Source organism: Panicum virgatum, chromosome 2N (genome assembly GCF_016808335.1).
Source record: "Panicum virgatum strain AP13 chromosome 2N, P.virgatum_v5, whole genome shotgun sequence".
Lineage (NCBI taxonomy): Eukaryota > Viridiplantae > Streptophyta > Magnoliopsida > Poales > Poaceae > Panicum > Panicum virgatum.
This window is the reverse complement of record NC_053146.1, coordinates 62,639,367-62,656,550: the sequence shown is the minus strand read 5'-3', so window position 1 is coordinate 62,656,550 and position 17,184 is coordinate 62,639,367. Positions and strand designations below refer to the sequence as shown.

Sequence of the window (17,184 nt, the reverse complement as noted above, 5' to 3'; positions counted from 1 at the left end):
TGAAAGAAAGTCAATACAACTTTTAACCCACCGCCGTCGGGTAAAAAAAGAAGAGAAAAAAACTCGCCGCGTTTTACGCCATCACTCATCAGTCAACCTGCTAATAGTGTGAGATGCGGACCATAACCACACCAAATTATTTATTACTTTGTTCACTGATCCAACGCCACCACTCCAAACTACATGCCTAAAAAACTGAGCCAAACCAAACTGTTTGTTGTTTCAAACCAAACCTAAACCGAGCCGTATATATTAGCTGGTTCCAACACTACACAGCTACACAGCCAGCAAACACTTGCGGACCAAAGCCTCGTCAGTTTGGGTCTGCGAGTGGCTGCCAAACACTCTGCGTTGCCACTGGTCGCCAACCTCCTCCTCCTTATCGACAGGCTACGCCTTTGCGCCGCCGCCGACCACCTACACACCTCCGCCCTCTCCTTCGCTACCTCCCACAGTCGCCTCCTCGCTAACCGCCGGAATAGAAGGAGGGGATAGGAGGGGGCGTCGTGCTAACCGCCGAGGAAGGGTCGGAGCGACATGGGAGAAGCCGAGAAGGAGAGGAGCAGCTATGGGAGAAGGAGAGGAGTACCTCGCGGATCATGGACAACCAGATGGGGTGCAACGACGCGAGCACCCAGGTGCCAGCGACGACGATCGAGCCCCCATGAGCGAACGACAGAAGCTGCTGCTATTGCGTCGCCATCGCCGCCGCTGATGACGAGCCGAGCGGATAAGGGCGACTGGATCCGCGACAAACCAGACCAACTCAGACTGACCCACCTAAATTGCCAATCCCAACCAAACCAGCCCATAAGATATTTCAGCCCGATTATCACCAAACCAAGTCAGCCCAAACAAAAAACAAACCACAAAGACAAGTTTCGACCCAGACCACTAGCAGATTGACTCATCAGTGCAGTACTGGTTAGCTGGTTTCCAGTTTCCACGTGCAGTTTCGTTGTGGCCTGCTACCAAGCTGAACCGTGTGGAAGAACGAAACCACGGATGGTTTGGTGAACTGCTGCAAGAGCAGCCACGTGCAGTGTCGTACTACGATGAACATTTATATCCTACATGTGGATCCATCACAGGACTACAGAGTACGCGTTCAAAGCGTCCGTTCTCGTGTAGCCAATCAAAACGCTCGGTATAGGGTAAGAATCCGGTTCCTTTTGCATTTGTATATAAACCTTTTCGTCCTGGCAGCCGCTGCTGCTTGCTTTCCAAACCGTCCGGTCCAGGCGCTCTAGGTTGTATATTTGATTTTTTTTTCGAACGAACAACATTCGACCAGTGCGTTTCATTGATATAGTAGGAAAAAATACAAGATCATATCCCTGGAAGGCCAAAATCAAGAAAAATAAAAAAAAGGAAGAAAAAAACACACACCGGCAGGTTAGATTAGGGCATCAACACGCGCTAAAAAACAACTCAACTCAGGCTGATCGGATTGGGTCATCGATACAAGCCACGCAACTTGTCTCCACGAGACCAAACAGTCCGATCAGATTGGGACATTGACACAAACAGGGCCAATCCTCAGGTAACGAAGGCAGAAACAAAACATAGCCGCGGTGGCTAACAACCTTTTCCATCCCATGAAGTCGCCAGCAAGGCATAGCCCCGTGCCGAGGGAGAAACGAGAGAAACAGACCACACCGCACCGAGAAGGCCACCGCTATGCAGGACCCGACGCCATAGTGTCGCTGCAACATCACACACCATCTGACAGGGTGAAAACACCGAATCCGGACCACACGCAGGCTGCCTCGCAGTCACCATAGCGAATACACAATCACACGGGGGCCTCGCCACATCCGCCGTGGACTCCACCATGCTCTCATCGCCTCGCAGAAGACACCGCACGCGGGGAGGGGGGGCTCGCCACGTCTGCCACAGTACTCTAAGTCACGGATCCATTTATTATATCGCCATCAAGATGATGAAAATTTTGCCCTGTTTCCAAGCTCTCCATCAACAGTCGAACCATCCCTGCGGATGACAGCATCTCGTTGCACCTCCCGCGCACGCAGCCTCCATCAACATGCCAGGAAGCCAGGTTGTCGCTTGCGCCATCTACCGACGATGTACCGCACCGAAGTTGCTGAGCAATGCTAAGCAACCCATCACAATCCGCTGCAAAGCCAAGCCGTCCCATAATGTTGTTGCTGCAAGCACCGTCTTCAGACGCAGTTCCACACCGAACCGATAGTTGCCAAGCAATGCCAGCCGCAGTATTCGCTGCAAGTAGCCAAAACCAACATCCATGCGACAACCCCTGCCACCAACATGATTTTGGTCGCCACTGCTTGAGCTCGGCAACCCACTTTGAGCTTCCCACTCTGCACCGTGCAGCCCTGCCAGGCCACCGGCAAGTCTTCCATGAATTGGCCGAGATGGGTCTCCACCAACGACGCCTCCAACGAGGTAACGACGCCAAATGCACCGCCGTCGCTCGTCCAACATGTGGACAGGGTTTTCACCCAGAGAAAACCGTGCAACAGGGACAGACTCCAAGATGATGTCGCCAATGCGGAGAATGACGCCCTCGGACGCCATCGTCATCGCCACAAGCATGTAGCCGGCAAGACTTTCGTCCGGAGATCGTGTCCCTAGTTGCACGCCCACCGCTTGGCAAACTACGGAAGCCTCCCCAGGGCCGACGGGGCCGCCGCCGTGCCACCTCGCGCCGTGGAACTCGCACCATCGTGTTGCCTCTTCCCAGTTGGTCGCACCTCCACCGCTGCCGTTGCCGCCCACTGACCTCCAGAGCAGCCAGGGGCGCCACACCCTAGCCACCGACGTCCCGCACACACCGTGGCCGTCGCCGCCCAAAGTGGGCCTCAAGCCGCCACCGCATCACAGCAGATCGTCACGCGCAGCATCCAACCGAGGAACCTTGGGGTGCACCCATGGGGCACAACCCCGTCATGACACTGCACCACGCCGCCATCACTGCACAGCCACCGCGCCACGCCTCCTCCACAGCGTCGTCGGCACCGCCTCCTCCACTGCGCCTCCCAGGACCACCCACAACACCCGCAACCGATGCCGCGCCGCGCCACCTCCACTGCGCAGCCGCCGCGCCGCGCCACCGCCGCGCCGGGCCATCCCCAGACGCGCGCGCAGGCAGCGCGAGCACCGGATCCGGCCGGCGCCGGGCCGGATCCGAGGCTCCAAGGGATCTGCCGCCGCGGAACGCCGCCCCGCCGGCGAGCCTCCAACTACGGACCGGACAGCTGCACCCGCCCGAGAGCACCAGAGGAAAGGGGAAGGGCCCCGCCGCCGCCCTCATCACGGGTTGCACGGGCTTCCAGCGGCCCGCTCCGGCGACGGCGCGGCTGACCGAGGCGGCGGCTAGGGTTTCAGGGACGCCTGAGCCGCCCGCGCAGGGGCGACGCGAGCGCAGACTCCTATTTCAGTGGATTGGCCCTATATTTGTGAATGTACTCTTCTCTAAAACTGAACGCAATCTATCTGATCTACTGATTATAGCCAGATCAGTAAAACACTAAAACTTGCTCCACCGACCGGTCAACAGAAGCTTGTGCTAAAAGGTGCTCCTCGCCGCCGGCGGAGTGTCGTTGGGACCACAAAGGGCCATGATCATACCATGCAAATTTTCCATTGATTAAACAGTAATTTTGATATTGTTCATTTGGTTTAGCAGCTCAATTAATATAGGATAGCCCCCTCCCTATCCTTTGGTTAGGCTTCGCCACTTAAAAAACATGTGAGTGCGTGGCACCCCTAAAGCTCCTTCTTCCATGGACGGGACCGGATCGGACAAGCAAGAGCCGGTAGCCTTTTTCTTCACGGGAACTAGTAACTCCATGGTCGCCTTTGTCCCTCCCTCCTCCCGACCATGCATCCACCAAGGAAGAGACAACGCATCATCGTATCATGACATGGACCTCTTTTTTTGTCTATTGTATATTACAGTATGATATTCGCTCGACGGTTTCCTTGCTCCTGACTGAACTGACGTAACATTGGTGTTTCTTTCTTTAAAAAAAAAACTGACCGTCTGATCGTTGTAACATTAGTTGCTGTCATCCGCAGCTGTAAAACAGCAAGTAGGTCAGAAATTTCCCACCGAAAGCCGCGTTGATGCAAGCCAGCAGCGGGCCACGGCGATCGATCGATTCGGTCTCACCGCTGGCCCGGACGCGACCACGTCGTAGTACGACCAGCGGGCAAGAGCGACAGCAGAGCGGGCGGGCCGGCCGGCCGGGGCCCGTTTCGTCGCCGGTAGCCCGGTACGTCCAGCCAGCGCGCGCGAGAGAGCGAGCCCTGACGCGACGCCCGGCCACCCGCGGGCGATATCGAAAAGGATCTATCCGTGCGCCGATCGGTGCAATGCATGCACCGCCCGGCGGGCAGGGGGGCCGGGGCGGAGGACGACGGAAGCTTCGTCCCGGATGGCGCCGTCCGGCCGGCGGCCGGGGTGGTCGCTGCGTCACTCTCGCCGCCCCCCGGCCCGGCCGGGCGCTTTATCCTTTCATGGGTACGCGGCCCGTGTTCCATGCGTTTGTCTACATACGGACAGAGGGACAGAGGGCCCACCACATCGCGCTGCTGCTGGCTGGCTCGCGTCGTCGCCGTCGATCGGGAACTCAGGGTTTGGGCGCTTCTGCCCCGGGTTTTCGTTTCAGGCGCCCGGTCGCTCTCTGCTTGTGGAGTAGAGACTAGAGTAGAGATATCAGAGTCGTTTGCCGACAGGCTCAGGGAGTGCTGGTGCTCCGACTACATGCGTTCCAGTTCTCCTCCTCGGACATCTGTCGACCGGCGTGTGGTACGGTACTCCCAGTACGCGTATCTAGCTAGAGATAGCGTCAGATTCCCCGATCGATTATGACGAGGACGAAGGAAAACCACTTGAGCGAGCTGCGAGCAGCATGCGCGGAACGTTGCGGAAGAATCAGATTCTCCGCCCTCCATGCATGTATCCATTGCTGCGACTGATCCGTGGGCTGTGGCATGTATGGACTCTCGTGGCCCATGTCCATGGATAGACATTGTCGTTCGAGCAGCCAGCGGCAGGTGCCGATGGATGGCATTTGACGCGAGGGCCGACGTCACGGCGCGTTCACCCGTACTAGTTAGTAACGTACCCATCGGCGGCTTCGATCATCTCATCCACAATGACATCCCGGCCACTATACCTAGCCAGCGTCGCACGCACGGCGACCACGTGTCCACACAAACGTCAGCGTCGAGAATGGTCTCCCCAGTCCGTCCCTCCGCCAGGCGCGCCATAGCGATGCCGTGACGCGCATGCCGTCACGTTCCTAGTCTGGGCTCCGGCCAGTCATCCACCCGTCCAAAAGGAAGCGAGCATGGCAGCCTGCAGCGCAGCAGATTCGCTTTAGTTTTGGCATGCGACCTGCATGTAGTAACAAAAAACGAGAGCCAGCCCGCCATATGGACCATAGCCGATCGCTTTTGGCATGTTGCTTCCATGCACTGGCTTTGCTACGTGTACTATGTGCCCATAAAACAAGGGGGTTGGGTTCAGGTCATCAGATTCTAGCAGCCTCTTGCTGATCGAACATGGGAAATTGGATTGGGCGTCCAGCACTAGATGCAACCACACGTATAGAAGCTCAACCGCGCTGTCAGTGGCACACTGGCACTGGCCATCCAGAATTCCCAACCAATATGATCGAAAACTGATAAAAAGAGACGCCGCTGCAGTAACAGCAATAATGAGCAGCCGCGGCCACCAACCGAGCGCCGGCCAAGTGGCGGGCCGCCGGCAGCGGACGGGAGAGTGATTCGCGCACCAATCCCTCTCCCCTCCATATTTCCCTTTCCATGGAGCCGCGTCCATCAATCATAAATTAACTTTAATACAATAATCTTGTCACCCGGAACGAAAAGATTATGCGAAAGCAAGCAAAGCCCCTCGCCGGCCGGGCCGGGGGCGTCTACTCATCGCCAATCGCAGAGAGCTGACAGCCGAGCACCCTCGTCCGCTGCCCGCCCCCGCCGTCGAGCGCCTCCCCAGGCTCCGGCGGCCTCCGCCGCCTCCGCCGCCGCTCTCTACCACCGCCACGCTAACCAATCTCACCGCCGCGCCGTCCGTCCAGCACCGCCGCCGGCCACCACCCACCTGTTGTTCGGCCCCAGCAGGCCGGCGGCGCTCCCGCGCCCTCCACCGCCCCCCTCCTCTAGGTCCGACGACCATGAAGCCCGTCCCACCCCAGCAATTCGAAAACTAAAGCTCCGCCGCCTCCCGCCACCACCCCGGCCGCCGACGGCCGCCCCGCCCACCTCCCACCCCTCGCCGGCCACCCCCTCCCCCACCCTTAGCTCGCCGGCGACCCCAACCACCATCGCGAGCTCAAGATTGAAGATGCGCAATGCGCAGGCCCACCTACAGCGCCGCAGCGCCTCTTCTGCGTCGCGCACGCGATGAATAACCTCCGCGGCCGGGCCTGCTCGTCGCAAGGCCCGTCGCGTGCATGGCGAGGGGCCCGTCTCCATCGGCGAGGGGTCACACGGTGCGGGACGAGCCGCGCGCTCGCCCACGGGCCACGGCGTGGCCGCGGCAGCGATGGATCGATCGATCGCGATGGCCTCCTGCGACGAGGGTACCGGAGGCCTCGAGCTCCGGCTGCAGCGCCGCCGGGCCCCGCGGGGCACGGGCGCTGTCGGTAACCCACGTGTCTGGCCGCCCGCCCCGGCCGACAACCGCGTCTGACCCGCCATGGCTTCCCATGACGTGGTGGGGCGCGCCGAGCCTCGCTTTTTCCAGTTCCCTTGTGCGGCACCGGACCACCGGTATCCGGTAGGTTTGCCGTGGTAGGGTACGTTAAGGTTGACCTTGACCTCGTCCGTGGACGTGCCACGAGCGAGGGGGCTGCTCGCCTCAGGGATCTTCTGCGCGGATCGGAGCAGCAACGACACCACTGGGCATTACGCTAGCTGCTGCTGCACTATTGTTCACGTGCTTGGTTTGACAGCAGGAAACATATGCACGTTGCGGTGCGCCTCGCAGCTTACACCATGGTAAACTATATTATCTTATTATTTGACCAACAAACAAAGTCTCCATATTCGCTCTTAAAGTCTAGAAATTTCCACACTAATCGGAGAAAAATAGAAAAACAAAAATTACCCACCACTGCCATTACGATAAAAATTAGTCTAAAATACTCATGTGCCTTATTAAAAACCACTCACCAATGCCATTATGAAAAAATATAAAATACCATTTAGCTATGTATTAAAAACTAAAGCTAACAACAATCAATCAAAATAAACAGAAAATAAGAATAATTATATGCATAATATTATTAAAGCTCAACAAATTCAATTTTTATTATATGTAGATTATATTTGAATTGTTTTAACCAATAGTAAGATATAATTTACGATAACTAACAGGGTGATGTATGGTAACAAATATTATGATTTTTAAAAATAGTAAGGATATAATGATATGCAAATTTTTAAATTTTCAATACTAGCCGCGCAAATGCGTTGGCCATACGCCTAACTTGGATGAAACTTTGGGGCTAAGCTTCTCGCGTTTATTATACTTTCTATGCTTCTGTTTTGTAGACTTTGTATGGTCTATGGTGCTTGCATGCAGTTAAGCCACCCTGCCTTTGCATTATCAGTACGAGTGACTTGATCAAGTACATACCGATGGTCACGGGAGAAGACAGTTGATTGCGCATTGGATTAGCGTAGTTATATCATATATTGGGTGTGTTTAGATCCCCAAACTTCTCCAAACTTTTCAAACTTTCCATCACATCGAAATCACATCGAAACATTAAATATAACAAATAACTCATGCATGTATGGAGTACTAAATGTAGTTAAATAAAAAACTAATTGCATAGTTTTGATGTATGTTGCGAGACGAATCTTTTGAGCCTAGTTAGGTCATGGTAGGATAATATTTACCACAAACAAACGAAAAGTGCTACAGTATACTACAGTATCCGATGTGACCTTTTCTACCCGCTTTCCAGGGATCTAAACACAGCCATTGTGGTTACAGAGGATCCCGGCCTGCTAGCTCGAGCGATCTTTTCCGTTGTCTGTTCCCCCTGCTGCTGCATCAAGCTCTGGGACCCACGTGCACGTATAATCCAAGCCGATCGATCGACCGAGGTCCGAGGGTCCGAGGCCGATTTCACATTTGGCGTTTCTACGGGGCGGGGTCCGTCCTCTCCTGACCCTTGTTCCTAATCTCCCCGACGCGTCCGTTCCTTGTCACTGAAACTTCGTGTTTCTTCACTTTCTCCCACAAAATAAAAAAAAAGAACGCGAATTAATACTTTTTCCTTTGGGGCCCGGGATTTTTTTTTTAAAAAAACGTGATCTTGAGAGATTCGCCATGTCCTCTGGTCCTGCCGAGTCAAAGATAATCATAAGCACTTTTATTTCAAACATTCTTCTTAAACTACTACTAGCTGTAAAATAATTGAAGTAAGTTGGCTCCAGCTTTCGTTGATTCGATGCGCGCGCAGTGTCGTCGTGCATGCCATGGCGGGGTCACCCCGGGTTCCGGTGAACCAGATGCCACGACCATACTGCCTTGCACGCACCGTGTGGCACGCTGCGGAGACAGCACTAGGGCCCTGCTGCATGCTAGCTATAGTAGCTTTCAGATGGCGGGAAAGAGGAGACGCTGCATCGAAAGGTGAAAGTGAAAGAGGAACACACGGGGCCACCCCCACGTCCGGGTGCCAGCGACTCGATCAGCGTGCAGCCCAACAGGTTGGTACACTGCTAGTACCAATGCTCACCTTGAATCCTAACGCTCCAGGTAAGAATGGCAGCGGGGCGGTTATCCGTGGATTTCGTATATGCGGGTTTTGGGTTCAGATTCTGTTTTGCACCCGTGAATTTGCGGATTTGGATACCCGAAAAAGTTCGGGTTTTGGGCGGATCGTAAATACTACCCGCGGAGCTCCATCGGGCTTGCAAAACAATGTCCCAATAGACACCCACCTAACAACCCTAAATATATATATAAACTGAAAATCCCCTTACCCATCCTTCCATCACCCTCAATCCGGCTTCTCCCTCACAGCCTCACCTGTCAGCCGCCCCCTCCCTCAATCTCTCACCAATCCCGGCAGCCTGGCATCGCGCTCGGCTCCTCGATCGGTCGTGCTCGCACAGGCCCCCACCCGCCGGCCCCCGCACCTAGCGACCGCACAGCACGGCGGCAGGCCAGCGGGTCAGCGGCCGGCCGCGCCCCGCACGCCACAGAGGCTACGTAGCCGCAGCAGCAGCGACTCGGACGGCGGCCGCACCGCACGCCCGCATGCTGGCCTCCTGTTCGCGGTCGGCTCGACCCTCACACCTCGCCCGCACCCGACGAGCGACCTCGGTGACCTTGGTGTCTCTCCAAGCCGCGTCGGCCTCGCTTGTGGCGGTGGCGGCCGACTGCGACCTTGGGGGCGGCAACGACCGACTCTGGGCTTTGGGGCGACGGTGGCCTGGGGTCAGCAGCGGCCTGGGGGGTAGCAGTGGCCTGGGGGCAGCGACGGTGAGAGAGATTTGAGTGACAACATGAGAGGCTAGGGTTCCAAAGGATTGGGCCCTTGGGCGCGACTCGCGGAGCGGGGACGTGGGGCGGTAGTGTCGTAGTGTGTTGGACCGAGAAAGTGGGCTGAATAGGAATGCTGATTTGTAAAAAAAATTCAGGTTTCAAATTATCCATTGGGTTTCGGGTACCCGCGGGTTTCGATTTTGGGATGAATTCCTATCTGAATCGGAGTTCGGGACGGGTTCGGGTTTCAAGTTCGGGTTTCGATTTTGGGTGCCCAGACACCCCACCCGAATCGAATCCGACCCATTACCATCCTTAGCTCCAGGCCAGAGCTGCTGTTCCACACCCACCAAAGCTTGGCCATCCAAGGAGCTTTTCCTGCTGGCCGCGGTCTCATGATTCTTACGTCTCTGCAAACAACGACAGTGCCTCCTTGAAGAGATTATAGAAGATGTCGACGCAGCCACCGATCATTTTTTCAGTTTTCACCCCGAGGATGACGGGTGATCACAGGAAATTCGGTCGCCCTTTACTCGCCTCTCGTCCTCGGCCGGTCCTGTTCTCATCAATCGTAATTTCCCACCGCCGTCTACTGTTGCTTCTAAGATAGTACGCGGGAGACTAAGCTGGGATTATTCTCTCGTAAACCTTTTCGCTTCCATCGGAGCAACCACTAGCTACAAATTGAACTTTGGCTTTTAAAAAAAAGAAATTGAACTTTGAAGTAGAAAAAACTAGAAGGTGGCCCGCGCTAATAGCGCGGGTAGCTAGTTTTTTTATTTAATTCTTTTTAAAAAAATTACATTGACAGAAGAGATGTATTTGGTAATTTATTTATCTATCGTTTGGTCTTGTTGAATACTATCTGCAACTTTCTATGCATAGGAATTCATATCAATCATCAAATTTTAGATCATTGACATATGGGGCTCACATGAGTCAATGACATGTGGATCACGATGGTATATATCTAACTTTGGGATCTTTTAGTGGAATAGATTCTATTTTTATGTTGCTTTGTTATATATTATAGTTGCATATTTTAGTACTTTAACCTGCAAAATCTTAATTTGAGGACTGAATTTAATTTTGAGTCACCTTGAATACGGATGCATATTGTACATATCTGTATTTATATGCCCACAGAATCATGAATCTTTGTTGACCACCATCAGATTAGTTTGTATAACTGAAGGTGTTCAGCAATATGCAACATTTATGCCTGCCTGCTTTTTCTATTCTCCTTTTTCTAGTTTCCTTACCCATTTAACGTTGTTGCTTCTTTATCCTTTTTTATTCTCTTTCTCTATACTTTTTTAGAGGTATAAATCACATTTGTGTTCCGTGCCTAGTGTTTTTTCATGTATTTATAGAAGATTAGATAGGGATAACAAAATTAAGAATTATTTATGCTATTTGATTCCTCACACGACTAAGTCTCTGATTTTTCCCAATGCTTTACTCTTTATCCCAGCGATTATTACTTGTATGGAACTATTTGTATGCCCACATAATCATGAATCTTCGTTGACCACCATCAGATTAGTTTGTATAACTAAAGTTTTTCAGGAATATGCAACATTTATGATGATAATCCGTGTTTGGAGAAAGCATTGATTCTTCGGTGGATATTTCTCTCACATTGATTGGCATGCATATTCATTGGCCCACATTGACAATCATAAAAGGTGCTGATGGTCTTGCAATAGATTGCAATATCTGAAACTCTAAGCATTGTCATTATTTTTTTCATCCCTATCTTGATGTTTGGTTGCTCTAGGAGAAATGGATTGATTGAGTTCGGCAATGATTTTGAGTAGAATCTAGTGTACTTCATGCATCTGTATGTACTGCAGGACGTTCTGGAGACTCGAAAAGTTGTGATTTGGAATCTAGGGCTAAGACTATGGTGGCGTCGTAGTGCAGGGCGTTCCGAAGATTTTTGAAAGCAATTATCTCTTTCTATAGTACAGACACAATACAACTATGGTCGCGCTGTCACGCTTATGCTGCTGTCATTTTTTTTTGCATCTTTAAAGAGGGTTAATGCGAGACATAGATGGTAACATGAGTTTTTATGTCATGCGACCTCTATATTTAACTTTAGTTGGATACAAACACTTTTGGGTAGTTTAGAATATTGCATCTTCACTAAATTAGACATGGACTCTGCCAATTTAGATGGCTAGATCTTCATTAAATCAAATGGTGTAAATCCTATACACAAATATTATGTAGATCTCCATTAAATTGGAGTATTTATTAATTTTATTTGGCATGAAACTCAAATTTGGGTATTTATTATTGCATTTGACATATACTATTTATTTAGCTATTTTCCTTCTTAATATGCTTCTTAATAACTATACACATCAACAATAATTTTTTTGTATTCTAATTCTTGCATTTATCTATTTATTAGTCATATTCGATGCAATTTTTTATATTTTAAATATTTAATTTAGCTATTCGGCTAATATCATTTTTTATCGAGTGCTAATGCTATTTTTTATAATTTTATAATTTCAAATTTGCCTATTTAGTATCTTTGGTTAAGTCCTAATTTCTTTATTTTTAAATTTCAAATTAAGCTATTTACTAATCAAATTCGGCAAGAATTCTTTGTCATGTCCTAATTTTTTTTAATATTTTAAATCCGAAATTAGCTATTTTTTAATCGTATTTAAAATGGACTCTTGAGTTATATTGAACCGTTACATCTTTATAAAATCCAACGGTGCAAATCTTTCTCTTTTTTAGATTAACATTCCTTTAATAATATAATAGATTAAGTTGCCAGCATGCCACGTGGCGTGTCGCTCTCGCGCTGACACGAGCCGGCCATGGCTGCAGGCTGCAACACGATAGATGATGGGCACAGCGTACAGTACCGTCCAGCAGTGAGCAGTGGTCCATCACGGGACGTGGGTTTGTGCACACAGGAGCCGGATGCCGACGGCCATACCCCTGTTTTGGATGATTTGGGGGTAAATTTACCTCAAGGTAAATGTTTTACTTCTATTATTTGCCTCTAATAGTTTTACCCTATAAAAATGTTTGGATTAGGGGTAAATGTAGTTGGGGATAACATTCAATGTTTAGTAGATAGCTAGACTTGGTAAGATAGTCATGAGAGAGAGCCATACAATAATTGTCCTACTTTTGGTGGGATCTAGGCAAGTTTTACCCCTATTTGACACCCAAAAAGGGGTAAAGAAAATTTGGGGTAAAACATTTACCTCAACTCTTTTTACCCTCATGTTTGGATGTTGAAGGTAAAAAATATCTCCTTTTATCCTTTTTACCTCATTTACCCCTCCATCCAAACACGGCCCTTATCCCCGGCCTGCTGTATCTCTAACGGCTAACGCCTCCTGACTGACGGGTTTGTTCGTTTCGTTTCCCTTTCCTTTCTTCTGACAGCCAACGACTCCTACTCGGCTACTCTCCTCTCCACATTCCTACCGTCCGACCCTCACAAGGAAGAACGAAGAAGAAGATGGGGACCGAGCGTAGCTCGGGTGGCGTGACCTCCGAGTGTGGAGGCCGCCGGTCACGGTTCGAGCGCGCTGGAACGCGTGATTCTCCCCCTGTTATGTGAGCTGGATGATTCCCAAGTGTTTGTCTCTCACGCGTGGAGCTACAATGGGAATGTGACGTGCCCGTTGCCTACGGAGTTAGAAGATTCCGGTGATCTCAAGAAGGACGCGATCTTCGTATCTGAGTGTAGTTGTAGGTTTATTTGTACATGTGTGGTGTGAGTGACCTCCGAGTGTGGAGGCCGCCGGTCACGGTTCGAGCGCGCTGGAACGCGTGATTCTCCCTCTGTTGTGTAGTCTCCGCTGGATGATTTTCAAGTGTTTGCCTCTCACGCGTGGAACTACAATGGGGATGTGACGTACCCGTTGCCTACGGAGTCAGAAGATTCCGGTGATCTCAAGAAAGACGCGATCTTCGTATCTGAGTATAGTTGTAGGTTTATTTGTACATGTGTGGTATGAGTGAGGCGTACATATGTAGGATGGGTGTGAGTACTATATGAACAGATGCTACAACTTACAATTGTACCCAGATGAGAGGCTTAAAAAAAGAAGATGCTTCCATCAAGTGAATCTCCCCGCCTATATTGCGCCGGGCCCACTGGCGGGAGACGGAAAGGGCCCAGGCCCACCTTGTCTGCGCCTACCGAGGGGTTTAATAATTTAATAAAATAGATAGATAAATGGGGTGTGATTTCTTAATTAGTGGAGCTATCGGGGAGCCGGGCCCACGCGGGGTTAACGCTAATTCCCTCTACCGCCTCTCGCGTCAGTGCCTGTGCGGTCAATTTCATCTCGCTGGGCGGTCATGTCTACTTTGATCATGCGACGGGCGACCTGTGTTACCACGGCCGACCACGTCGATCTTATCCCCATGGTAACGGAATATCTCTTTCTAATCTCCCTTTTTACGTGGGCGGTGGTAAAAAGAGAAATCACGCAACTACCCTCCACGTTATAGATTGAATCTTTTTTGGCTTCACTGGGTAAGCCATATATAACTAGTTAAAATCCATACATATAGCCAGTCATGAGGGATTGTATTGTATTAGATCCTGCCTCCGATCCTGCTCAGGTTTTGTGCTCTGATAGTCTGATGGCTCTAGAGAAACCGAGAGCCTAGAAATAATCACTGCAATCACAATATCATTTGCAAAACCGGCCTCAGTGTCCTGTTGTGAATTGCTTACAGATGATAGCTCAGCTCCGCACCGTGACCGGAGCCCCGTCGCTGGAATGTTCGTCAATGATACCTACCCGTGGCAATGGCACGCCGATAACGAAAACAATTCGCCCGAGCCCGAAAAAAAACGAGAGAGAGAGAGAGAGAGAGAGAGAGAGAGAGAGAGAGAGAGAGAGAGAGAGAGGGAGAGAGAGAGAGGGAGAGAGAGGGAGGCAACAACAACAAAAAACAATCGAATCCTGAGGCTTGAGAGCACTGGAATTAGCAGTGGTGGATGCATGGTAGTGTGAGTCAGCGCACTTGGGCCACGCGACCCTTGCTTACCCCCCAAAAATAAACATCGCCTCCTCCATCCGGTTCTGAGAAAGCAAGACGAAGGCGCCAAAAAGAATTTCGGGAAATATCCCGGGCGGCCGGCCTGGTGCCTGTTGGTGTCGCTTCCCCTCGGGCTGGTGGGCGCGCGCCCCACGCTGCCACGGCCCGCCACCGCCTCCGGGGCTATTTAAGAAGGCGCCACCCGCCACCATCCTACTCACCGCTCACCACCAGTCCACCACCGCAAGCTCGAGGGGTCGGCAGGGGAAGCGCGAGCTCATCGGCTGAGCCGCAGATGGTTCCGCGGCTGCGGGAGGCCTAGCGTCGATCGGCGATCGAGGACAGCACGCGGCGTGCCACATGTTGAGCGCGCAGACGGCGGCTAGCAGCAGCACCACCAGCAGCGGCGTCGTCGTCGACCGGGAGAGGAGCGTCGTCGTCGAGCAGGAGAGGCGGCGGCAGCCGGTGGGGGAGGACGAGGAGGAGGAGCCGGAGTTCAGGGACATCCACGCGCTGAGCCCGCCGCCGAGCCAGCCGCCGTCGTACCGCAGGGGGCGCGGGGAGTCGTGGGGGTCCGCCGCGGGCGGGAGCAGGCACACGTCGATCCGCTCCGTCGGGAGCGACACCGCCCCCAGCGAGCCCTTCCCGACTATGAGCAGGGAGTTCTCGGCCATGGTCGCCGCAGCAGCCACCGCCACCGCCACCGCCACCGCCAACGCCGCCAACGGGGCCGGGAGCGACGCCGAGAGGGACGTCGACGCGATGGGGAGGATCGGGGAGGGCGAGGAGCTGGAGGAGACCAACCCGCTGGCCATCGTGCCGGACAGCAACCCCATCCCGTCGCCGCGCCGGGGCCCGCCGACCCCCGGCGCGGACGCGGCGCTGGCCGGCACCGGCGCCCACGGCCAGGGCCAGGCCGGGGTGTCGGTCGGGCAGGTGAAGAAGGAGGAGGTCGAGTCCAAGATCGCCGCGTGGCAGATCGCCGAGGTGGCCAAGGTCAACAACCGCTTCAAGCGCGAGGAGGTCGTCATCAACGGATGGGAGGGCGACCAGGTCGAGAAGGCCAGCGCCTGGCTCAAGAAGTACGAGGTAATTGATCACCAATCCACCGTCCACCGACCAAACCCCCTTCCCTTACTCAATCCGACAATCCGGCGGCGCCATTCCCGACCCGATCGGCTCTGAATTTCTGCTGCGCGCGTGCAGAGGAAGCTGGAGGAGAAGCGTGCCAAGGCGATGGAGAAGGCGCAGAACGAGGTGGCCAAGGCGCGGCGGAAGGCGGAGGAGAAGCGCGCGTCGGCGGAGGCCAGGCGGGGCACCAAGGTGGCGCGCGTGCTGGAGCTCGCCAACTTCATGAGGGCCGTCGGGAGGGCGCCCTCCACCAAGCGCTCCTTCTTCTGAATCCCTCCCGGCCTCGTCGTCTTCAGTCAGAACTTCCTCAGCCTGGTGCTCGTCGCCGCCGGTGCACTCGTTTTGTTGGATTGGATCGTTCACCGCTTCACTACACGGGATCAGACAGAGTGATCAGTGCCGTGCTAGCTGTGTGGAACGCTTGTTTTAGTGTTGTGTCCACATGTATGATTTGTAATGTTATTTCTCTCTTTTTTTCCCCTGTTTTGTGCTTTGTATGGTATTGCAAGGTCGATGGCCAGGACAGACAGGGAACAGTACACATGTCATAAGAAGGATGTGCTCTGCCTGAGTCTTGAGGGCAAGAGCTGCCTGTGTTTTCTTGCAAATTTCTTTTCATGAAGGATCGTGTATGTCAATATGAACAAGATATCAAGTGAATTACCGCGCTGTAAATTTGCTTATATGCTTATATTGAGCAAAAAAAACATTGAATTCCGTAAACATGGGGCAGTATTGAACTCCATGAAGTGTAACTGAACATACTCTGCTTCCACCTCTGCGTGTGTTAACTATTAACTGACCAGTTTCGATGGGCACATCAGTGTATCTGCTGTTCGATGAGACTATCCTGGTCAGTTGTGGTGATGAGCTAGTCGTGTGGTGAAGCTGTTGCTTCCTAATCGAGGGGGGATGTTTAGTTGGTGAAAAAAATTTGTGTTTTGGTATTGTATCACATTTCGTTATTATTTGATAATTAATGTTCAATTATGGACTATTAGGTTTAAAATATTCATCTCGTATGAAACAATTAAACTGTATAATTAGTTATTTTTTCAGCTACATTTAATGTTCTATACATGTGTCTAAAAATTTGATGTGACGAGTACTGTATGAAATTTTTTAGAACTATCTGTTTAGTTCCCAGGGCCGTGCCGGAAAAAATCGGGCCCTGTGCGAAAATCTAAAGTGGGGCTTACTAGACAGGCAACATTACTATCAAGTGTAGGGTTCTGATCAAGTATCTGATTATTAGAGGACACTTGCGATTCTTTTACAATAAATCTATCCATAGCTCCTTTTTGAGATTGAGTTAAATCATCTAGTCTTTGTTTGTTTTTACGTTTTTGGCTGCCAGAATCATATTTTCTAGACCGATTTGCAGAAGTCATGATTTCAATCGATCGTTCTAACACAAAAGATTAAAGGACAAAATTATAATTAATCTGTTAAGATTTAAAGGATACAAGTACATGTAGATCAATACAGTTGTCGAT

The 17,184-nt window shown here is 51.8% G+C and overlaps 1 protein-coding gene across 1 annotated transcript; it reads left to right on the top strand.

Moving 5' to 3' along the window:
• The first annotated feature begins 14,758 nt into the window (after positions 1-14,758).
• LOC120661725 (remorin 4.1-like) lies at positions 14,759-16,409 on the top strand. Its single transcript, XM_039940646.1, has 2 exons — positions 14,759-15,646; positions 15,764-16,409. The coding sequence occupies exons 1-2, from the start codon at positions 14,918-14,920 to the stop codon at positions 15,956-15,958; spliced, it is 924 nt and encodes a 307-aa protein (XP_039796580.1). The 5' UTR covers positions 14,759-14,917; the 3' UTR covers positions 15,959-16,409.
• Positions 16,410-17,184: the final 775 nt, after the last annotated feature.